At 37.9% G+C, this 26,057-nt stretch overlaps 1 protein-coding gene and 1 long non-coding RNA gene across 2 annotated transcripts in view; both read left to right on the forward strand.

Annotated features, from left to right (window-relative positions):
- Positions 1-26,057, forward strand: part of LOC117947508 — a 1,113,976-nt gene that overhangs the window by 976,562 nt on the left and 111,357 nt on the right. The gene's annotated exons all lie outside the window — the stretch shown is intronic.
- The window catches only part of opn7b (opsin 7, group member b), a 30,839-nt gene that overhangs the window by 2,956 nt on the left and 1,826 nt on the right, over positions 1-26,057 (forward strand). The window contains exons 2-4 of the mRNA XM_034876457.1: positions 20,159-20,246; positions 20,336-20,498; positions 21,470-21,597. Coding sequence (XP_034732348.1) covers positions 20,159-20,246; positions 20,336-20,498; positions 21,470-21,597 — 379 coding nt within the window. The remainder of the gene's footprint in view (positions 1-20,158; positions 20,247-20,335; positions 20,499-21,469; positions 21,598-26,057) is intronic.

Consider the following 26,057-nt stretch of genomic DNA (forward strand, 5'->3'; position numbering starts at 1 on the left):
TTAATCTGTAAATATCTTTCCTACTTTGCTCACGTTTATTAAACCGTGAGCACGGAGTGTTATGAATCCGTGCGCACGGTTTAGTTTGTTTTTTCTCCGCTGAACCCAGAGGGGCTCCGTCCACTGTCATGAAATGGTGATGAATTATCTTTAGGTTTGCTACAGATAAATTATCAGTAGTCAGACAGGAGGCCTAGCTATTTAATTGCTGTGAATTGTTATGGTAACCCTTGCCTGTGGTCAGTGAGTGTAACAAGCTGGGGAGGGAGGCTGGAAATTTAATTGGCTTTTGTCTGGTTTTAGTTTATTTTCCATTTCATGTATATTCACATACAAGATTACAGATTAAAACATGCAAACAAGAACAATGCTGGTTACCATGCCTTAAAGAGACTGCCCAAGCTGTAATTGCATCCAATTAACATTTTACAAGTCACACATTGTCAGAACATTATTTGCTGAATTATGAAATAATCTTCTACTATTTGTCCAAATGTTTGCAGGCACAACTGCAGTGATGTTACCAACACTCATTTCCACTGTGTTGTGGCTGGTGTGTGGTAAATCTTTAGCCAGCTGACAGAGAGCTGAGATCACAATTTTAAAAGCTGTGACCATAGCAAATGCCAACACTAAATGATTACTCAACTGCAACTTTGTGGAATAAACTACTAATGAACTGTGACTATGGCAGTTGTTACCATAATTACCCATTGGCTCTTGTACTTCAATTAGAGTTTTTCGGCCCATGCTACACCATTCCACCAAGTTTTCTGTAATCCTGCTGAGAGTCAACCAAACCAACAAACAAAAAAACAGACAAACCAAGCCGAAAACATAACTGCTTTGGCGGGGGTAATTAATCTCAGGTTTATTAAATCCTTGTTCATTCCAAAATGATCAAAAAGAGATTGAAAAATATAACCGGACAATGATCGTGCAGTCCTCCAAATGCTTTGCTGTGACGAGTTCCCACCATTCCCCTTACTTGGCGTCTCCTGTAACAGCCAGTTTAAAAATAAAAGCGTGTTTCCAACAGCTGAACAGCTGCTTGTCCATGACTCGGTTGGAGTGTTAAGTGTGTGTTGAGAAATGTAGTGTTGTCATACTACCAAATGTTACGGCTAATTTTAGTTGAGCCATGCCTGCCTCCAGTTAAAGACTGTTACACAAATTCTCAGATTAAACGTAAAATATTTGACTCTGAAATTACCATTTTAACAGCATGTAATAGAACTGTGAAACCTTTCTGAACCCATATTATATAGTGTGTAACATGTTAGAACGTGAAAAGCTTAACAATTGTTTGTGTAATTGTGTTATGCAGAGAATGAAGGGGTTTACCTCAAAGCTTGATGAAGCCTTTGACTGTGCCATTTACAGTACCCTGAAGGCAAATTGTTTTGGCTTTTGTACAGTATGTGTTTGTTTATGAATACCCATGTGTGACTATCTGCAAGCATGGTCATTTTCCCAGGGTAGATAAGGTATATCCTGAGTGACAAGCAACCAAATGTCAGCTATCCTTATCGCCATGTACAGTGTGCATTATGTATTAAGCTAACACAGAGATGCTCACAAGTCTCTGAGCTAGAATCGTGTCAAGTCATGTCTCAAGTCTCTCGTGGTGATGAGTGTAGTATTTTTTTGGCATTAACAATTAACGTGGCGGCAGCCAACAGGACATGAATAGACTACCACAAGTTTGGCAAACAAACACTAATTCATCTTTTTATGACATTTAGCAAACGACAGTTGGAGTTAACCTCTTGTAGCTATAGCAAAAAGCAAGATAACGTTAGATTGCCAATGTTGCATACACAGATGCCACATTAAAAAATACATAAAAACACACTCAGACACTTAAACTTGCAATTCCCTTGGCAAGGGAACGGCAACCAACAATAGGTTGTGTTCACTGTTACTTAATGTCTTTCATTTTTAAATAATAACTTCTCCCTCAACACAGAACATGTAAAACTCTCCTGGAATGACAACAGTATTGTAAAACGTGTTGTGTAGCTGGAAGTGTGATTCCGTTTTCAAATTCTTACAACCCATTGGATTTAGATACAAACCACATAGCCAGCAATTATTACAGCAATTGGCACGTGACTAAATACTGTGGCTTGGCACTAATTATAACCACTTATCACATCTTAACTGATAAACGTACTTACCAAACAGCAGATAGACAAAGGTAGCAAATAATTACATAGCCAGAAATTTCCATCAGGAGTTGGTGGAAACCTAAACAGAGCTAAAGAAACAGAGGAAATTAGACTTTTATTAGTCTGGTGGCATGAAAGATCACTCCAAATGAATACAAACGTTGCTCAGCATTTGTTTTTATATCATTTAAAACAAGTTGATCAGTGTGATTGATGGTTAAACTTACCTTATTTTGTGAATTGTAGATTGCTGTGGTTTTACCTTCTAACTTCTGTACTGACTGCTATGATTTTCCCTCATTCTTTGCTGGGATGTTGCCATGAACTATCTGTGGGACAATGGATTTTACTGTTTTCCTCTTTCACAAACTGAAAAACAAACACTAATTGACACACCTGAAGAACCCTGTCTGCATCAGCAATCTAATTTGCCAGTTGCTCAGACCACTCCCTTTAAAAGTGTGCTAGATCCCTTACCGGAGGGGTGGACATGCGTTTCTTCCTCTGTGTTGCTGGTGTTGACTGGATCTCTTAAACCATAGTGGAGCCAACCTCCAGAAGGGAAGTGTTCCTTCTCCTCCACACTGATGTGTGTTTTTAGCATTTGAGCTAGGGAGTAGTATTTAGTTGAATCCACGGCAACAGTTGTATAGTCACCATTTATACTCCTTTATAAACCACCCCTTTCATGCAAAACACATCATAGATTAAACATACATAAGAAGATACCTTCATACATTCAAACATTTAAATAAACACTGCATACTGCAACCTCTCATTGTATTATGCATACAAGCAGTCTAATCCCATTAACTTTGATTTGAGTAATTTCTGTGAATTTTGGTTTGAAGATAGAGGAAAAAGCTACATGTCTTGCTGTATCTTCTCATCTCATGCCTTTCTTTCTATGTTGAAAAGATTATAGGACAGTCTCCCTCTGGTCCTCTGCCTCTCATATCTGTTTGACACAGATCCTGAGCCTCAGTATTCTCAACACTTACAATTATGCCACTGCATCAGGTCTTAGGGTGACACAATCAAACGAGAGGACAAGTCATTAAGGATGTGGAGTAGAAAAAGGTGTTCAAAGGTTCCAACTCATCAAATTAGGTGTTGTAGTTTCACAATGCCTGAATGGCATTAAGACACTAGTGCTACTGGTGCCTGCAGTCTGGTGAAGCGATCTGTCATCAACCATGTTGTATAGTGAATTCCCGACAGGGTGGTGCTCAAGGCAGCAAAAATTTATTATAAATTGCAATAAAATGCAATTAATATCACCTTATAAACTCCCTAGATGTTTACAGAAACAAGCATTAAAACCCAGTTTGGTTATCACCAGACCAAGCCAAAATTAATAGATTTGAGATTGAGATTGAGCGTTGGTTTGCAATTGGATAGTCCTTCAACCAATCAGACCAACGATCCAGATGACGTAGAAGCGACAGCGGTATCAACGGGTTGCTGCGCTCGGCTGCGCTTCGGTGAGCTTTTGGTAGGGTCGTCATGTTGAATGTAAACAAGAAGCTGCTTGGTCACTTCTCTATTGTCATTGTGTTAAACCCGCCAATACAGATAGATGAGCCAGTTTGTGAGTGGTTCCCGCAAAATTGTGAACTGAAGTAGGATAAGCAAACGTGCAGGTTTTCAGATTGAGCTGCAGGGCGAAATCAAATTGCTGGCAGAGTGGGCAAGTTTACCCAGTTGACCTAAAACCTGTACAGAGAAGTGCAAAATCTCTCATTGTTCTTTGCTCACAGATCATTCTTAAAAGAGGAAAGAAAAGGAGTATACATGAGTTGCAAGGCTATTGTAAAATAAACACATTATTTCAAGGGGCTGAGTGTTTATTTAGGCAGTCTCTTCATCTTTGACCCCACTTGAATGAATATCTGTGAATGTTTGTGAAGCTAGTTGTAACCGGATAGTTCACTCAGTACTACTATGCTGCTTGGGAATTGTTTGTTCATCGGCCTTGTCATTATGAGCATGTTAGCATGTTGTTGACATCAGCAGTTAGCTCAAAGCACCAGTGTGCCTAGAAATTGCAAGAATGGCTGTAGACCTGAAGTTACTTTTTATCTAGCGGGATGGCTCTAGAGATGGCAATGTTCTTTTATCATTCGGTTGGTTGATCCAACACTTTGGTCCAAATTGAAAATATCTCAAAAACTACAGGATGGTTTGACTACTGGCAATTAGCTCGAAACACCACTGTCCATCAGTACAGTCTCACACAGCCAACAACATGGCTGTAGAATCTTGGTCTTGTTAAATTACCTGTGAGGCTAATGCACTGTGTATTTGAATGTGTGCATTTTGAATATCGTCCATTCATTAAAACTGGATCTACTGAATTGTGAGGGAAGTGTTGGTTTGGTTGGAGGGGTTGCTTTCATGATGGTTGTCGGAAAAATCTCTTCCCACAGTCCACTGAAATGGAAACGCTCTCTCATTAGGACAAAACAACTTTATTTAACATCTCTACAGGAAGTATACTGAGGGCTGTTTTTCTCCAACACAGGAGTTATCTGTTTGCTCTAATCCAGTGACTGCAGACTGGTGTGTGGGCTGTTTGACAATTGTAGGCTGAATGGAAAGATATTGTCCTAATGTGAGCATTTATCAGAGTGTGAAAACTAAATTTAGTTTTATAGGTGCACGGGTGGGAGGGAAGATTTGAAGATGGGGCTTCGTTGACTTGACTGGCTTGATTGATAAAAAAGTGACAAATTTGAACCCAACACAAAGCTGCAGACAAGAGCTGGTCAGGCAGCAGAACTGTATGACAGTTTAAACTCTTTTGAAGTATAGTAGGGTTGTAATTGCGTTATTCTTGAATTGTCAGACCAATGTGAGTGTGCGGTGTCAGCGCTGGAGTATTATAAATAGATAGCGGAGATAGTGGGAGGGGAGGAGAATGCCTGACATTCGGTAAGATGCCGGGCTTCATACCTACACTCTACATCGGTGAGATAGACCATTATCATAGTGGCAAGATTGTTTTTATTTGCGTAGATACTTCATAGTAGATCATAATACAAGTAACATGCTCAGTGTTCTCATTGAAGTCAATTGTTTCTTTGCTGCAGTGCCATTGGGTATTAACTTTCTGCATGTTGCACCTGTTCGTCTAAATCCATCCGAAACTTAATTGCGTTTTACTCTGGCTTCTAATCTTTTCCTTCAACCTCAAACAATTGCTTCAATTTTTGTTGTTATTTTCTAACAAGTATTGATCCAGGATTCGGTCTATCAGTCACATTCTCAGCTAATACAAGCACAGAAAAGCTTTTGATGTGGAACATTCAAGCTGATATCTTTAATGTATCCTGACGGGCAGCGTAATTGCACTTTGTTGAGAAATAATCTTTTTTTTTTCCTTGTCTAGGCAAGTTTAAAATACAAAATAAATGTATCTAGGGACAACAATGTAGGTCTGTCCATTGGTCGGTTCACAACTTTGATCCAGACTGATGTTTTTGTTTATGACCACTTATTTGCAAAACTGGCATTCCCATCAGCATCAGCTGGCTTTGCCTTAGCATGCTACCCTGCCAGACTGACAGGGTAAACAGTATACCAGTAAAACATTAACGTGCTACCATTATCATTGTCAGCATGTTAGCATACTAATATGAACATTTAGGCTTAGCTGAAATACAGCCTTACATAAATGTCTGTAGACAGTATTATAATTTTATCAACTTATTATTTTTTTAATATAGCCTTCTTCCACCAAACATTCAATTAGAAACAAGTAGAAACATTACATCCTATAACGTTGCACAGGTAAAACGGTTCCGTACTCTTGCAATATAACTTTCTTATGGAGAAATAATGTTGAATCTGATAATTGAGGCTTTTAGTGGAAGTTCAAAGTTCCCACTTTCACACCTTGTGACACAATACCGTTTAACAGATAGATGTGCTTTGTTAAACTGAAATCTGTTGGTTTCAATAGGATTTCAATACACTGAATCATGGAGTATGTGGGAGTTTAACATAGTCCAGCAACATGCATGCTTCATGTGCATCTTTTTAAGTGTGGCTTTTTTAAGGCTTTTTTAATTCCATGTTCTCCTTATAGTGTTGTATCTCTGGTTCACCCATCCACTCAGTAATTCACAAAATCTCAAGTTGGAGAAATCATCTTTAATAACAAAGCAGTAAAACACACTAACTTGTGATTAGGTTAAACTAAACACCCTCTATAAAACTGCAGCCTGTAGAAATTAAAACCAACTAGACACAGAGGCGCATGCAGACACAACTCAAATATTATCTATAACAATGGTGTTGTATAACAATAACTATTGCAGTAATAACGACTTACTATTTTCATTAAATCTTTTTTTTATTGAATGACAGTGTTATTGTCAGTGGTTCATGGTATTTCTGAAATTTTATAGCTTTATTATTGGTGTGGTGCTAGACAAAAGTCTTACACAAGGCTCTGTTTCTGGTATGAAGCTTTTACATAACGTGACCAGTTTGTTTTCCCTTAGTATTGGTCAACTCAGCAGTTCACGGTTAAAAGAGGAACAAAAGTTCTATTGTATTGTTTTGATTCTTTATTGATGACTTCCTCTGTGCATCATCTGCCTGATGACAACCCAATGACCAACCAGATGGCAAAAAGGCCTCTGGCCCCACCTGAGGACGCGAACTCAGTCACACTCTGCCACATTAAAGAATGAAGCCCATTCGGACATTGTTCAATGTGATAGGAATAACCAGTTTATTCATAAGAATCTTCATATTGTGTAGAAATGTAAGAGAGTGATAATAGAATGATTTTACCTTGTGATTTACACAGGTTGAGTGCATTTTGTTAATACATTTAATTATAAACAGAGGCATTTTTAAACCCCTCAAATGGTACAATTTGTGTTTTTATGTTCCCAGTTTCTCTGTATTCAACCCATCATTGCTCTTGTTGTATTTTTAGTTTTAGTTTAACGTTGGAAAGCAGAAAGGGAGAAAATATAATAACAAGGAGCAAAAGCTCTGGAAGAATTAGATGACCTTGACCAATGGTATACAAATGGGTCTCCAGAGACTACAACCTTAAGAGCTATGTGATTAAATGGGTGAAAGTTGCATCAGCAGAGACTGTGTAGTAGTCCTTGCAGTGTGCCTCCTGGGACTTATTTCCTTAAGGTCAATTGACAGCTTGGTCTAATGTTAAAGCACCCATGTTATGCTCATTTTCAGGTTCATAGTTGTATTTTAAGGGTGTACCACAATAGGTTTACATGGTTTCATTTTCAAAAAACACCATATTTTTGTTGCACCGCACATTGCTGCACATCCTGTTTTCACCCTGTGTGTTTCGGTCTTTGTCTTAGCTACAAAGTGAGACATCTCACTTCTATTCTACATTTGTTGGAAGTCGCACATGCGTAGTAGCTAGGTAAGATCACAGCTAGATAACTCTTTCTCCAACTTTGGTCAGTACAAGGCAGGATTAGCTGGGAGACTTCTTCTAAACGAGGGCACACTTGTGGAATACCTGCAGAACAGAGACATGGAAGTAGTTCTTTTCTAGATTTTGGTGAACTAGCGTATGTTGTAGCAGTGTTTTACCATTGACAACGAGCTAGCATGCTAGCGCTAGTTAGTCACCTCGTCTCGGCTAGTGACGTAAAAAGCCGTGCAGATTTTGAACAGCTCACCCAGAGACTGAAGGCAGAGGATATTTAGTAACCTGTATCTCACTCAAAACAGCATGCATAGGTTTTTTCCCAAGTTTGTATGCCTGTGGAAGCACCAGAGACACAAAATTACACCCCAAATCCCAGAAAAAGGGATTTTTTTCATAATTAGATTAGATTAGATAAGTTTCAACTTTATTGTCATGACACATGTACAGGTACAAGGCAACGAAATGCAGTTTGGGTCTAACCAGAAGTGCAATAGCAGTTAGTGCAGGATATACAATGGTTTCATAAGTGCAGGATGGATATGTACTGAATAAATATAGAAATGAATACTATTATAACAGAATTTTACAGAATTTTACAGAATTTTACAGATAGATTTGTCCTATGAATATAATATATAGATAACAAGTATTGTGAACAATATTTACAGGTGAATATATATACAGATGGCTATTACTATAAACAGAATTTTTACATATAGCTATATATAATAAGTTAGGCTAAATATGGGCACTTTGAGATTAGCTCAGATTTGCCATCTTGTGGACTTGGGTCACAAGCCTTGACCGTAACAGCCTGCATGTGTTGGAAAATGCTTTGTATCTTACTACTTTATAGGTGGGTCTGAGTATATGTAATCTAACAGCGTTTTTAGCGGAAACATGGCAGTGTCATTTTATGCTAACAACAGATGATACCTGTAGAGAACATATTTTATACTTTTACCTTTTAATGCTGATCTAACCTATTGCTGGTGATGGAATTGTCATGGCTGAAAGCATCAGAAATTTGCTATCTTGTTTTCCATTGCTTTTTTAAAAAACAAGTGAGTGAGGAGAGATGATAGTTTGCTAAATGACAAATGTGTTTAAGCTTAAAGAATTGGTATTCTGGGATGAATGGGTATTTTGCATTTAAAATTGAACAGGCTATCAATACCCACCCCACTTCTGAATCATTCAACAGTAAAGCATGTCATGAAACTTTGAAGTGATTGTAACCACGGGAGAACCTGACATAATCTGTTCTGCATGCTGGCAGCAGGTGACAGACACATCCCGGGAAGTCTGACCATCCGTCATGGTCAGAATCACACCTTGGGCCCCTCTGTCATCCCCATTTTTTTGTGTTTGTTGCCATTCTCCCCTTTACGCACTACGGTCCATTGCTCTGAATAAAACATCACCTGAGACTCGCTCTTCTCTCGGCTCCAAATGCCACTGCTTGTTTTCCTTCCACGCAATAGCTGCATGGCAGATATCTGAAACCCAAACACATATTGTAAAACAACCACCAAAGAAACAGACACATGCAACGCACAGGCATGCAAAAATAGACCCAGATAAAACTGAAGATTATAGATAAATATACATAATAGAGAATGATCATCATAATAATGAAATTTGTTCAAACATTTTAAGTTAAGGCATCAGAGCACAGAATAGGACTGCAACAAATTCTACAAATTCCATTTCACATTGACAAACTTCTGAATCGACAAGAGTACATTACCAGAATAAGCCTTTCCCAGCTGCTAGCTATGTGTCAAAATCCATTCGCCGTAAAAAACAAAAAAAACAACCTCCATGCATGTGTTTTTGGTGTAGCCAGACCTCACTCCACAGCTCTGTGAAGGTAGGTCTGGCAATGCAAGATTACATTGACATTGACTTTAATTACCATTTCTTACATTATTTGTAACGTTTGTTTAATATTTCGTCAAAACCATGATATCACTGTGTGGTTTATCAGGTCTTTGTAGAAAACTAAGAAAACTAGACGTTGCATTAAGCCCAGAAGCATTGGTTCAACAGGATGACCAGTGAACATTCATCACTGCACTCTGAAGTAAAGAGGATGCACTTAACAGATTCTTTATTCGTAAGTGCCTTAAGTGCAGAAACTGCAAAATACAGCTCTTTGTTAATGCTGCCTAATACCTTGGAACCATTTTCATGAACCCCAGATCATGAACACACACTCATTGTCAATTGACTTTTCTGTGAACTGTTTTCAGTAAAAGAGTAGAACACACAGTAGTGGAATGACTAACTTGAACAAGGCTACATACATGAAGACACAAGTACAGTTGTAACACTGTGTTGTGTGCTTATGGAAATTACAAAACCACACCACTATAGAATGAAAAAAGTGTGAAGACAGATGCTTAAATGCTAAACAACTATGAAAGGAAGAAAGCAAGTATAGAAGTGTGACAGTACTGTATGCTTTAAGCCAGCAGGAGAGATTGTGTCACTAGATTTTAACTGTTTAACCCTGTGAATGCTGGATGGCGAGTATTAGCCGCTTCAGGGCTCCTATCAGAGAGCATGAGTCACCAGATGTTGTTTTTACTTGGCAGTGCATTAGAGGCGGTCACAAGCTGTACATTGTTGCATGTATAAAGGAAGATTCTAAAATAAACCCCAAAAAGTTACATTAACGTCACAGCTGACATACCTATTATTATCTGATAGAATAGTGGGTTATTGATCTATTCAAATTAAACTACTAAGAACGATTAAAATTTTCAATAGGAATAATTTGCATTAATGTCCTAATTAACTTGTTACTAATCCTATATTTTTATCTATTCTAAATGTCCCTTGATTATTTTTGTCCCATTATCTTTTCTCATTTTAATGCTCTTATCAACATGGAACATTTGCTTTGTGCAAATGTTTTTTAATTGAAAACAACATTGGCATAAAGCCTACTGTAGTGTAATATTCTCATTTGGAGCAAATCTCTCACACAGTGTAACACTGTCCATCAATGAAAGGGTGAAAAAAATAATAAATAATAATAAAGGGTGGGGGGGGGTGAATTCGCATCAGCTGTGTGCTTGGCCATCAAGTGGTATTTCAGACTGGACATGCTGCAATGATATCTCAGTTCAAAACGACAAAACACACAGATCACTTAGGTCTTGTCAAGGGAACCATTTGGCTACTTTTAAAAAATAAACTTTCTTTTCAGAATCTTATTCCCGTCCATATCGTTGTCTGGCGCTCGCCATCCACTCAAACCGTAACATTACTACTTTTTGGCCGGCATGCAAGCCCAAACAAGTGTGTGCGGCGTTCCTGTTTTTGTTTCCGCTGTAGCTTGATACGGTGTGATGTTGTAGTTTTTCTAATTCTACAAGTTGTTGCAACAGCATGTGAAAAAATCTACAAAGTTTGCTAGGCCAAAAAGAATGTTAATCTTACAATAAAAAAATTGATGTCGTTAAACTGGGTTTGCGTTAACGCCATCAATAAAGTGCTTAACTGACAGCACTAGTAATGAGACGTGATTTTGATTAGTAAAAAGTTGTTCTTTTCATAAATCCCACATTTTGAATGTGACTCTTTATACAATATTGCAAGTGCCTGTTGTCTAATAGTGTGCATGTGAGTGTTTGCCTGTCCCTCTGTCTGTCTGCCCTTGGAGGTCATGTATCTGTCTCTTGACTTGGCTCACTCTCGTCAAACTGTTGAACTTGCCAAACTAATCTTGCCTTTGCAGGCTGCTACAATACATCAATGTTGTTTATATACTGTCAGTAGTGAAACCCAGGTTGAGAGAGCTTGGTTTTCTCTGAGGTCTTAGTGTGCAAGACAAGAGCATTAAAGACAATCTGTTGTAACCTTCTTGTCTTTCTTTCTTTTCTTACCTTCTCTTTCTGTTTTGTAGATATCACCAACCTCAGTCATAGTTTTCACATAAGCTGCAGTGCATTTTTAGTTTTCCACACTGACCCTGTTTATTGATTATCGCTGCTCCAACAGCTACTCTTTGGATGCACATACATGTGTGATGTCATGGCGATTGGCTTTTGTAATTCAATTATGACAAGTGAGTGTTAAGTGTACATAAATCATTGAAACTTAAACAAAATTTGGTTTTGTACCACCGCAGGCCAGTAGCTGGCATAAGGACAGCGTCAGTGATGCAGCTGAAAAGTCCATCTGAGATTTTTTTGACCATGTTTCTGATGTAGTAGAATTGATCTGAGGCATACTATATACACAAAACTAATGCAGCCCACCAAAATGAAACAGTGGATGCTCCTTTATTTCTGAATCAGTTTGCTGAACACTCTTCTCCTTCTTTTTCATCTAAACTGAAGTTTCTCAGCTCAAAAATGTATACAGTGAACCCTCGTTTATCACGTGATAAACATAAGACAAGGAAAGAACACAGCATTTGATTGAGCATTGAACGTATTTGTTAAAATCCATTATTAACATTAAAAATAAAAGTGTGTTCTCTGAGATAACAAATTCAGCTGAAGATCCACTAGGAAATAAGGGAAAATACATGTTTTTCTTTAAGTTCTTTAATTAGGAGTTCAGGTGTATAACAATGAGCTGTCACCCCCCAAAAAGTATTATGCAAATGAGTACCTAGGTAAATCAAATAAAAAATGTAGTGCATTCATTGAATTAATTGATCATGCGTGTCAATCACATCTGGCCAGAGAATTTCATTAACATCACAGCGAATATTTTCACGAGAAGTCCCCATAGTTTGAGCAATCAGCAGCTTATTTAGCTGTATTTTCTGATTTTGTTCTTTTTCAAAGGGAAAACAAGTGTGACGAAATGCATTGTTTTAATGCTCATCTTCGGTACATTATCGGATAAACCAAAGATGCTGAATACAGTTTGCAATACAGCTCTGCGGACCTGACAACAACATCCACAAAAGGATGAACAGTGGATTTCAGACCAGATTAGAGGATTAACAACAAAAATGAAATCGTCTGCTACTTCTGGGACTAAGATACAAAAGATGCAATGAAAAACTAAACCTTGCTTTGAACCCACATCTCAATGTATTCAAATTGTGTTCTACCAATCGGGTTGCAGATTTATATTCAGAATCCTGTTTTGATGTTTTCAATAACTGTAAGAAGATTTGATTTTACTTTTTTTATTTTTGGGACTGTTAAAACTTCTCTCTGCATGTTATGAGATTCAGGTTTGAGGTTTGCGATTTATCAAACACCTGCTTGTTATTTGTGACACATGCTAAACATGAATCAACGTATCAAAGTCATCGCTATAGCTGTTGTGTTTCCCTCCTTTCTGTCTTTCCACTGTGTTTTTCTTCACATTCTCATGTCTCGGCATTCTGTTTTGTAATTTTAAAATAAACACTTGGTCACAAAAAAAAAATATTAAAGTGAAATGTTTTCCCTTCTCCCTAATCCATGCAGTCATCATACTTGAATCACCCTATTTAAATAACACCAGAAATAGTTTACATGCAACACTGCACTTCTAAAAGCTATTTTATCCTATTTAGAGAGAAGCTGAAAAAAAATGGAGAGAGCATGAAATAGTTAGCAAATGGGAAAGATAAGGCAGGGACAAACAGTTCATACACACAGACATGTGATGAAACGGGCATGGAGGAGGAACGTGTGTTGTCCTTTAGCCCCAAAGTCTTTAACACAGAAAGACAACAACAGTCCTGCATGCTGTAGCTTGATCCCTGAATATTTTTTCCAAATAAATTTAAACCTCCAGCTACCAGGCCACCCTCAGATAAATCCCGCTATGAGGTTTGGAAATGCTGAAGGCTTGCGTTTGCAGCGGGCAAACCAAGAGAAAATGTTTAATGTAAATGTAAATGTAAATGTGCTGTATTTATATAGCGCTTTTCCAGTCTTAACAACTGCTCAAAGCGCTTTTACATCTACAGGGAACATTCACCATTTAAGCATTTTGCTAAGATGCGAAGAGGTGAACAGATGAATATATAAATGATAAAGAGACAGGGCATGTGGGAAATGGAAGAGCTCACTGCAACGTATGTAATTTGCATGAACCTTGGTAAATCTTTAGATTAAAACGGGGGATGTTGGATCTTAGATGTATGACTGATGGAGATGAGTGTTTGGACATTGGAGCAGGGATGAATGAAGGGAAAAATACAAATTGTGACAGTTTTCCTTGGAACTCATTTTCAATGAGAAGCGAGCGGACAGGTAGAGGGGCCCTGAAAATGGTTACAGGTTACAGTTCACAGCATGTTTTACAGTATAACCATAATCATCTCCATCTCCCTTTTATAGTGACTGGGGGGGGAACTGAAGGGACTGTAGTAACACCTCTCTCTCTTTAATAATTTAAGGCCCATTTTGTCCTGTCATTTTCTTACTGTTCAACCTTTGAGGCAACGATTGATTTTACTACATAGGTATTCATGAGACTGACAGGCAGAATATTGCCCCTTCTTTTCTTCATGTGAATTATAGAAGGCCTGTCGACAGTTAAGTGTCCCAGAGAACAGGTGATTGTCTTCCAGGATTTATCTGCACTGATTATAGAGCAACATGTTCTCATTAGCGGGTCCGTATGATGTTAAACAGCAGCAATCATTGTGGTGCATACAGCAGAAAATAACATGGAATGCTTACGGATTTCTTTTCTTTTTTCTTTACCACAGTAAGTTATTCTACGTGTTTAATACTGTATGGAACACACTGTATATGAAATGAAATGCCAATGGTGCAATTTAACAAACCAAAACATTTCAAAATAAAGAAATACAGCACGTAGACTGGCACTACTCAAGTGAGAAGGTGTGTTTTAGAGATGTGGACACTTTAATAATCCAACTCATTAAATGGATATAGAGGCTTTAACTAGATTGAACAATTTAAACTAAGTTGGTGAAATTTGGCCTAACAAACTGTGTTTCTGAAAAATAAAAAAAGGATTTGTTCAAGAAAACATCTTAAAAATGAATAATGAAAGAGCCTTTTCATTTGACTAAATATGACAGTATTTATAGTACTTAAGTTTGAAGATTGTGACGATTGGGTGTTTCTTTTGTTTCCTGTTGTGATTGTGTATTTCTTCTGTTTTATGTTTTATGTTGTAGTCCGTGTTTCCTCCTTTGTTTTGTCTAGTTGTACTTCTTGTCTTGTGTTTTCCCATGAGTGTCTGTAAGTTCTGTTTCCTGTTTTATTTTCATGTCTCTGTTTTCCTCCCTACTCTTGTCTGGTTGTACTACCTGCCGTGTGTTTTCCCGTCTCTGTGATTTTCAGCCCCACCCTTATGTGTTTCACCTGTTCCTGAACCTAGTGTAACCTGTCTCTTGTTACCTTGTTACCCTGTGTATTAGTGCGTCCCCTTGTCTTGTATCAGATCATGGTCATCAGGTATTTTCAAATGATGTCAGGGAGATGAAAATGGAGAAAAGCTATGTTTTTAGGAGAAACTGCATTGGGGTTGGGGATAGGTGAACGAATGAATACCCAGAGGAAGACCATGGGAATGAAATATGAGGACATGAGATAGTGGAGGGGAAGAAGAGAAATGGGGTGGATATGAAAGCATTTTCACTTTTCCTCCTTTCATTCTCTGTGTGACAAGAGGATGAGGAATAAAGGGAGTGAGCCATAATGGAGGCCATTTGGAGCATATTCCACTCCATCATCAAAAATAGTCACATCATACAGTTTTTTTCAATTGCTAAACAACAACGGGCACAACTGGAGTCACATGTGAAAAACTCAAACCACAATCTGCACAGCAGCAGTTTATGTGGACCAAACTCTGGTTTGTTTTTCATAGCTTCAACACAGTTTCCAAATCTCTACACACTTCTGCCATGACTTTAACCACGACCTGCACAACACTGTGGATTTACAGCAGTTGGTTCATGCTAACACACTCCTGTCACAACTGTTAACACACTCAAAACAGAATAGATTTCAGTCTGGTGCCTATCAAACACTGCTGATTGTAGTTTTAGCTGAAAGCCTAAGCAGGTGTTTTGTTTAAGACTAGTTGGTGAACATATAGTTTTTTTTTGCATACAACACCAAAAAAGAATTTTAAATAATTGTACACTGTACCATTTGAGAGAAACAGCTAAAAGAGCAAAGATACTAATATGTTCATCTAAAATGTCTGAGGTTATATACACAGCTATACAAAAAAGAATTGGGAAAAACACTACCTTTACTATAGTAAAATTGTGTTCTTACTGTTTTTCAGAAAGTGTTACAGGTTAAATCATTGGAAACACAACATTCATTAGTGTTTAGAGATGATGCAGACACCCAGTGTGATGAAGAAAACTTGCTGCATGATGCTGGAGAGAGGCAGGATCAGTCACACTATTCTTTGTTACTGTCATGCACCTTTAGTTTTTTTCCAGTAATTTCATAAAATACTAGACACAAAATACAATATTGAAGCAAACTGCAGATTTTCGTTTCTTCTTGTTACCTTATGTAAATTGTTTTATTTTAAAATCTATATATTTTCTTTAAAGAAACTATTGAGTAGAGTGAAGTCACTTAAACTGTAAAGATGAAAAGTTTGTGATTTCTGTACTGTGTTTGACGTTTTTCTTTTCAGGGTTTTTACTCTCAGTGTGTTCAGAGTGACAGTGTGTGTTATCTCAACCCAGCCAACATGGTACAATTACTGATGCTAACTGGCAGGTTTAGTCCACCACTGCGTTATGATATTATTATAATAAAAAATATTTTTTATTCTGTTGTGTGTTTTTTTTTTTTTTTATTCTTCCGGTTATGTGCTGTCCACAGCTTGTGTCAATTTTAAAAACTGATCAAAATCAGAAATCAGAAAACAGAAATACTTTAATGATCCCGAAGGGAAATTCTGTGTTGCAGTTGCACAAAAAAACCTCTCCGATGTATTCCTGTGAAGGGTGTGTTCTACTGTAAAGGAGTGATGAGTTTTGATTGTTTAAGGGTAAGGGACACAAGGTTGAGGAGAAAATAAAATAGGGTGAGAGAGAGGGATTTTCATTCTTCAGTATCTCTTTCATCAGTAATACGTATCTGGGGAAACAAGACAATCACTCATGCTCTGTTTACATAATCATGATATTTTAATTGAGTTGGCTTACACTGTCATCTCTTGAAGATACATCCCTTTCTGGTGGTTTCTGTTAAATTTTTTGCCCATTTGCTGGTTGTAGCAATTTGGGACAAATCTTTGCCTAACTTCTGCCTTTCCCTGTCATAGTGTAGAGCATGTTGCATCTATCTGGACCAGGTAATGTGTTGTTCCCCCCCCCACTGACGCAAGGTTCATACTTGTTATTCATGAGTCTAACCAGACTCGTAAGAGTAAATAGAGGTGTTTGGTTTTCACACCGTAAAATTGTGTGTTTACAGTACACACGTTCAGTCGAAATTCTGTCTTTTCTACCATTTGTAGACCTTAAAAAGTGATCCAGGCTGAAATTTCATCACAGCTGGAATAACATACCTCCTGCAATCACGGCTCAGAAAACCATTTCCCAGCTCCAGCTAATTCAATATGCCGAAACTCAGCTTCATCGTAATCTGACAAGCGGGATCATGTTACTATCTAGCTATCCTTGCCTGTGACACAAAAAAATTATGTTATAACATTGCTCATTCCAAGCAACACAATTCTTAACACATGTCCTCATCTAGATAACACTCACTGTCACTTACAACCCAGAGTAAAAGCAGTAGCGTCAAACACAACTACTCAATTATTTTTTTAAGCAAAAGGTATAGATTTTATAATATACCAATTTTTACGTGAAGTAAACATGAAGGAATGAAAATTAACAGTTTGCTTCAATATAGTATTCTGTCTCTACAAATTTATGGAATTTACAACAGTTACTATTCCTGCCTCTCTCCAGCATCAGGTGGCAAATTTTCTCCATCATATTGAATGTCTGGATCATCTCTAAATACAAATGGATGTGGTGTTTCCATTGCTTTCACTGTCTGAAAAACAGTAATGATGCTGTTACTATTTGTAAAGAGTTTTCAAATTGTTTTTATAGCTGTGTATGTAACCTCAGACATCTTATCTGGACAAGTTGGTATCTTTGCTCATTTACCTATTTCTCTCATATGGTACGGTGTATAATTGTTTCATTCTCATTTGGTAATGGATAAAAAAAAAGGCTTTCTGAGCTTTCTCTATACACCACTTATGTTCACTAACTAGCCTAAAACCAGATGCCTGCTTAGTCTTTCAGCTAGATAGGTATGGTAAACAGTTGTGACAGCAGTGTGTTAGCATGTGAACAAAGTGCTGTAAATCCACAGTGCTGTGCTGGTCGTGGTTAAAGTCATGGGATAAGTGTGTAGAGTTTTAACCCAACTAGAGTTTGGTCCATGTGAAGTGCTCCTGTTCAGACTGTAGTTGTGCACATGTGACTCCAGTTGTGCCCGGGACTGGGGAACCAGGGGTCAGAGTCTACTGTCCTTAACTGCTTGTTACTGAAATACATTTAAACAATCATAATGTTTCGGCAGAACCCTGACCAGGAATCAAACCACAGGTCAGATAGTGGAGTTCCTAATTGCTAGTGCTTATTGCAGGAGGGTAAGCCACTGAGCCAACAGCAAGGAAATAACTCATTTAAAAAATGTAATATTATTGTATGTTGAAAAAAGCCATGAAAAAGTGATGTTATAGTCCTAATTGCAGGTGCGTATTAGACAGTGGGTGAACCACTAAGCCAACAGGTAGTACATAGAAAACTGTCATAACCTGTTTATTATAGTTTGTTGAAAAGAGTCATAGTATAGTGTGTCGAAAAGTTCATGAAAAAGTCATAGAATAGTGTGTTGAAAAAGTGATAACATAGTCATAGCACGGTATATGAAAAAGGTCATACTGTTGAATGTCAAAAAGTGATTAAAAGGCATATCAATCAATTGCTGACATTAGGAGAAACTCATAAGAGGTAAAAACAAGAGGGCATACATCAAAAGAGCAACACACTGGTGATAGAAACGGGAAAACTATGTTGAACAAAATTGATTAAAAAAAAAATGGTATAATATATTTTAAAAAAGCCATAGAATTCAATGTCAAAAAAGTAATAAAAAGGCATAGTATAGTAGGTTGAAGAAAGTAATAACAAAGTCACTTTGTTAAAAAAGTATATATATAATAAGTATATCTTATATTATGATTTTAAAAGTCATAGGATAGTATGTCAAAAAATCATTCAAAAGTCATTGTATAGTATGTACTAGAAAATTCTTAATACTTTCAATATATTCTGCTGACAATTCTTCTGTACTCTTGTAATACAACACTTTTACTTGTGATAGAGTATTTTCAACTGAGGGGAATCCTTCCTCCATCACTTGGTCCTACCTGTGAACAACACCATTAACTCCCGCACTTTCATGATAATCGAAGAGGACTCTATGTAAAGTAACTTTACTTTTACTTTTTAGTATAGGAATTGCAGGATTAGGCAGAAGGACTTTTTATGCTGTAAAAACACATAGCTCTATGGACACCTAGCGGGTGAACTGGAAGCTGAAGAGTAGCATGACAAACAACCTCTGAAAGTACACATGTTCTACCAAAACAAGTTTTTCCTGAGGTTACTTTGCAATGGCTCCGTCTGTTGCTTGGCACTCCCCGAGACAATTTTGATTTAGCTTTAAGAAATGCCGATAAACCAGAGCATGATTTTCTCCCATCCTGGAATAGTGTGAGGACTAGCCCTCTCTTTGAAGATTTGAGTTTAGTGTAAGAAGGATTTATCTACAAGCAGCTCTACTCTGAACCCTCATTTAACGTGTCTCTTCCTTTTGTTGGCTCCCTTTAATATGTAAGTAGAGGTGAAGTCATTGAGTAAATAGAATGTCTGTGAATACATTTACATGAAATCTCCATGCATGAATTCCTTCAAAAAAAGATTGCTTCTGCAACTTGCCTTGGCCACAATGAAAACTGCATTGACCGCATGCAAATGAGTCATTTTGAAGTGATGGATGGTACTGGATTTGTACATGGGAACAGCCTCTGCACTTTGATGAGACTGCTTCCAAATTTTATAAAGAGAAGGAGGTGGTGACATTGCAAACATCCCTAATGGTTTGGTGTTTCATCACTTACAAAACAATTGGTGAAAGAGCTAACAAATGACAGGAAGTGATGTGTTGTGATGTGGGTAATTGTGCATTTTCTCAAGTTTTACCTGTTAGTAAGAGATATAGGCTACATTACTGAGGGAGTAAACCTCAGCGGCACACATCCAATGGGCTTTGTCATTGTGAAAGCAGTACTAATGAGGCTGGTGAAGAGAAGCTAAACTGTGTTTATCATTGCAACTCGGTTATGGGGCATTGTAACAGTAGCTGTTGTCTGATCCACAAGTCCCTTTGTGTTTTTTCCTGTCTGAGGTATCAGGATGTAAATGAAGAAATTGTTTTTGCTTCATATTTTTTGCCGCCTGAGGGCAAAAACTTAATAACAATAGCAACAATTTTAACGTAAATGACTTTTATCTCCCTGTCTTTTTCCCTGTCTGTTTCAATGTTTGGTCAAGATGGGAAATGCTTCTGAAACATTTCTGCTTGTGTCAAGAATATCAAAAGATCTTGACTTCCTCATGGGAACTATCTACACCATTTTTGGTAAGTAATGTGATTTCTGTCCTCAGTTTAAGCCTTTACTGTCAAAATGTGTGTTCAAAGTTCAAATTCCCTGCCACTCTGTCTCCTAGGGATGCTATCGGTGGTGGGAAATGGTATCCTGATGTTTGTGGCCTATAGAAAGAAGTCCTCCCTGAAGCCTGCAGAGTTCTTTGTGGTTAACCTGGCTGTCAGTGACCTGGGAATGACCATATCCCTGTTTCCATTGGCTATCCCCTCAGCCTTTACTCACATGTACGTGGCCATTAAAGTGTACACCACTCTTTTGCCTTTCATCTATTTATAGAAGCAGGCAGTAGTTGCCAATCAAGGACACCAATGTCATCCCTTCAGCAACTGGTCAACTGTTGTTGTTTCTAAATGTGCTCTATGAATACATTTGGATTGGATTAAATTCATTGTTTTTGGAGAATTAGGGTCTTTAAAAACCTGAGCCGGAGTTTACATTACCATATACGTATAGTACATTACAAGTAAAAGATCAGTGTAAGTCAATCTGAATTTGACTGTTGTTAGATTTAAGCAGATAATAAAGTACATTTGTGGATCTGCAGACTCAGGGGAGAATTGTGAGTTCAGCTCCATCACTATGAGCAACTGTTGTGGACCAGGCAGTCAAGAAACACAGGAACACATGTTTAAAGTTCAAAAGGTTGGGTTTATTTCCCCCAAAACAAAGATTTACAAGCAAATAAGGAAAAGAGCTATAGGGGCCTTTAAAAGGTTCACAAAATATAACTCTACTAAAAAGTAAGGCTAACACAATCATAATGTTAACTCAATTAACAGATCTTTCCAATGAGACATGAGGGACAAGTGTATACAGACCGGCCAAACCAATTAACACATAGGGGGATGACAACATGGACAATAACTAAAACATGCAGGAAGAAACCCTGATCCCCCACTGCTGTCAGTTGAAACGGTGAAATACATGGCACTTTGTTTCCTTGTATTTCTCCTGCTTCATCCCGTGGCCTTCCCTGCTTGCTCTGGGCCCTCAAGCACATCCGGCTGATAGATGTCATATGTGCCATGTTTGGGTCAAAATGCATCACTGCTCACTGCAGTTGTATTTGACCCAGGGGAAGGTCAGACAATGTATCACCTATTTCAGCTACTTGGTGTAAATCACCAGAAGGATCTTGCAGAGAAATCAGTCAGTAACAAATTAATGTTCTCTTCTGTTTCTCTCTCCGTCCAAGGTGGCTTTTTAATGAGACAACCTGTATTGTCTATGCCTTCTGTGGTGTTCTGTTTGGACTGTGTAGTCTGACCAACCTTATGGTGCTCTCATGTGTCTGCTGGCTCAAGGTCTGCTGCCCAAACTATGGTAAGACAACAACTCTTTATGCTTTAATTCAGTATTCTATGTAAAAAAAAAACACACACCATCATCATAGTAAAGCAAATTAAATGTCTCTTGTGACGGTGGTAATTATCGCAAGTGCAAATGAGGTAGTGAGGTAACAAAGTCTAATAGCGCCAAATTCCATACAAGGAGCAAGGTTGGAGTGGTGGATGGGTCAAACAAACTAGCACTTAGGAGACAGGGGTTCATGGCTCATGTGAAACCAAAAGTAAACTGTAATTTTGAATTTAACCAAATTTTATGGACCTTAGACCATGACGCGTGATGTTACGTCCTTGATGTCACGTTAGGTCCTCATTTTAGTAGTTTTACTTGACCCATTTTTATGCAATCCCTGATGTTTTGCTAATCCTAAGTAGTTTTGTTGCCTAAAAATTACTACTTCAGTTTCAAGTTTACTACGTATTAAAAACTGAGCCTTTTTAAACAGAATGATGATTATGGTCACTTGATGAAGCCACCATCTTGCAACAGTAAACGGTCACATTGTCGTTTTGTGAGTCTTTGGAAATGAACATTCCATGTTGTTTAGGTATAAGGTGTGTGTTTTTGACAATCATTTGTTGATATGAAAGAGATTGTATTTTTCAATGAAACCAACAAACCTTGAATCTAGAGAGTAATATTATTGTAGTTAGGCCAGCACTGTAAGGGCTTGTTACAAAGTAAAACTCACCATGTTGCAATAATTTTAATGTTCGAAGCTTTAACCTCTTAAAACAGCAGGACATGTAAATAAGAAGATGTTTACCAGAACTTATAATGTACTCCCATTTTAATTTCAATTCAATTCCAATTTTATTTATAGTATCAATTCATAACAAGAGTTGTCTCAAGACACTTTACAGATAGAATAGGTCTAGACCCCACTCTATAATTTACAAGGATCCAACTGTTCTAGTAGTTCCCTCCAGAGCAAGCAACAGTGCGACAGTGGCGAGGAAAAACTCCCTTTTAGGGAAGAAACCTCGGACAGAACCAGGCTCGTGGTAGGCGGTGTCTGACGGCCGGTTGGGTTAAAATGAAGAATGGCAATGACAGTTGCAGTAAAAGATAATGGAACAGTGACTAAAAAAAATAAAAAAATAAAAAATAGTAGTTGTAGTAGTTCATGGCATAGCAGGGCACAGTGCGGCATCACAAGGCACAGCTGAGCGTATCAGGATGTAACAGGGCATAGCGGGACATGTAGCAGGACCACAGCAACAGTTGCAACCTTGATTTTGGAGCCTGACTAATCCAAGGAAAAATTGCTTTTTATTTTAAATTGAACTAAGGCTATGTTGGCCTTGTGATCTCTTATGTATAGAGATTTAGCTTACTATGTTTCTGCAAGTCCTACTCTCACAAAAACGTTTCTTTTGTTGGACAGCACAATGAGCTATGACCTGTCAGTCCTAAGATCAGAGTGACATTATGCACAAAGGTTAAAAAATCCTATAGAAGGAAAAGTAAAGTGATTTTTTCTTTCACATTTACCTGTGACTGACCTTTAGTTTGACACACAATTGGAATCTACTGATTAGGCTGGCAGAGGATTAGTGTTTAGCTCAATGACGCATACTGTATCTGCTTATGGCCACTTAAGTTAGGCAGATTCACTTAACATTAACTTTCAAGTCTTCCATTGCTTGAGCAAGTGAGCTCCTTCTGCAGACTGGAATGACAACCAGCTTCCAGCAGCACATTGCTGATGAGCATACTTTTTTAGCAACTGAAGCCATTCAGGATTCATCACATGATTGCCTTAAAAGTTATATTTTTACTTTTTTTTTCTTCAAGACTCATTGTCACACTTAATTTGCAAATTTAACAGCATTAAAATAGGTCTCTCTGTGAAAATTTAATTTGTCACAGCATCACTAATTTATTAATTATAATGAATTCAGTAACATTGAATATGCAATACAAATTGGTATAGGTTGCCAACAACTGTATATTCACTTAGAAACACTATCATTATCAACTCTCTAAATTTGTATATTCTGTGAGGGATATGTAGATTATTTATTCTTTAAGAGTCAGCATCTTGCAGAATCCAGGAATGTTCCCATTTAAATGCTTTACACATGGCAGGGGTACACAGAATGGAGCCAATCTGACACAGATTTGTATGGGGTCTACAATACCTGATGTGCAGGGTCAAATATGCCTGAGCACAATTACAGTAACAAGAATAAGAGAGCAGAAGATGGCCAATTTAGTTAAGGAAAAAAAGAGCACAATAGTATGTAACAGCCGCATGTTACAGAAGGCATAAGAAATGTTGCCATCGTGGATAAGATATCAAACGCAGCTGGAGACTGAATAGATGTGATGCTACACATTTAATGCCATTAACTAATGTAGGCTCCTTTGTCTACATCCAACTTCACAGGCAGCAGCCTCTGAATAGAAAAAGAGGTCTATTCCAGACTTCCAAGTTCAACAATTGCTGCCAATAGGCTCTTCTCTGTTTTCCAGACAAACAGTCTAATAAAAGTGGGAAATGCAAATGAGAATAAATACTTACACCTTCATGAGACTTCCATGCAAGGAACATTTTCCAAATGTACCTCACCTATAGCATCTGATGCTATAGGTGAGGTTAAAACAGTGCAAACCACTGATTTGTCAAAGAGAATCGTCACTAGCACGACACAGGACATTCTGCACAAACTCGCCATTTTAAAAAGCTAAGCGACCGTCAATAACAACCAGAATTATTTTATTCGCTTCACCAAGATCTAAAAAAAACTGTCAGCCTGAAAAACTATGCTGTACGCTATGCCTTACAATTGACGAAGTTCAGACGTTCCTTTGTTAGCTAAAGAAAGGATCCGTGGTATCACACTGAAGAGGATCACGGCAGTTCCGCTACCGTTGTTTTAATGATAAGCTACAAATCCGGCCTATACAGAAGGGGTACCATCTGCAGTTGAAAATGAAATTGAAAAAAGTACTGGCACCAGAAATGAGTTGAGTTGGCACCATTGAGCCTTAATGGGTCTCAATCACAGTCAAATCCGACATCACTCACAATATATGGCAGGACTTGTAAATTGGTAAATAGATTTTACATTTGGGGACAAAAGGGAGAGATGGTATTGGATTAGTAGTCAGTACCATTTAATTCCCTTAGTTGAGATATTGGAATCGGAATCAGGAGGAAAAAGGTTTGGTACATCCCTAAATAAAATGTCAGAACACATGCTTGTAGGCTTTTGTTTAAAATTGAGTTCAGTGACGTGAAAAACGAGCTCAGGTTGAATCCTAACATAGTGATCAGCCTCACATCAGACAAAAGCCATCTGTAATGGCTAACCAGCCCCCTTCCCAAGCACCACACAGTTCAGCAAATGCCACAGGGCCTAATCACCACCCTTCACCCTCAGCTTTAAGGGTAAGAGGGGCTGACATCCAACTGAAGAGGCTGTGTTGTATTGTAGATAAGGCTCCTTGTGTTCTCCTTCTTACTGATTCCACACTAAAGAAACCCTTGTCTAAATCAATTACAGTAGACAGTTCAGTGTTTCCCATGGATCCCCTTATTCACATGAGTCTAATGACAAGTGAGTGCTCCACCTCTAATTGTGCCATAAACAAATGTCTACCAAACGTAATATAGTTACATGTATAGCTATAGTGCGCTTCCGTCACAAGCAATTGCCAAATGAGATGACACAACGCTTATTAAGCATATCAGCTCCACAAAACTATTGCAATTTTTGCAAGCAGCAGCATGCTCAATGCATTTTACATCACATCTGAAAAACGACAACAACAGAGTTCAGCTTTGGAGACGAAGAAGACTGCTGCAACAGGTGAAGGCATGGCTGAAATCCCCAAAAAGCGCCCGTAAAATGCTTCAGTTAGTGATTGAACTGCTAAGAAAACACCTAAAAAAGAAAGAAAGTGAAGACGGACTGACCGCATTTCTGTTGCATACAAATTAAAAGATAATAATAACCTCTTTTGAAAAGACCATGTGTTTTTTTAATCCTCCATGATTTGATGGGATAAACGCTCTAAGCAACTGCTTGGAGGGGGGGTGGGGGTGGTACGCCATCACCGAAGTTTTGCTTCATGCGGCTGCACCAACAGTTGCGTTGTGATAACTTAGAATTCCTCATGGGGGCAACAGAAACTATAGCTTTGATATAACTTTTGATACATGGAAATTAGAAATTGGACTGTACAAACACAAGGTATGCCCACTGAAAAAATGGCTATTGACTATAGATTTTATGTGCCACATTATCACCTAGAGAAGTGATGAATGGAGTCAATATAATATCATCATTATTACTCTATTTAGTGAATGCAAAATATAGTGGAGGTAAGTGAAGATACTGTAATTAGAATAAAATTACTCACAGAAAAAAATCACACATTACAATCCAAACATAACTTCCATTCTGATCCCTGTATGCAGAAAATGA

Source organism: Etheostoma cragini, chromosome 7 (assembly GCF_013103735.1).
Source record: "Etheostoma cragini isolate CJK2018 chromosome 7, CSU_Ecrag_1.0, whole genome shotgun sequence".
Taxonomy (NCBI): domain Eukaryota; kingdom Metazoa; phylum Chordata; class Actinopteri; order Perciformes; family Percidae; genus Etheostoma; species Etheostoma cragini.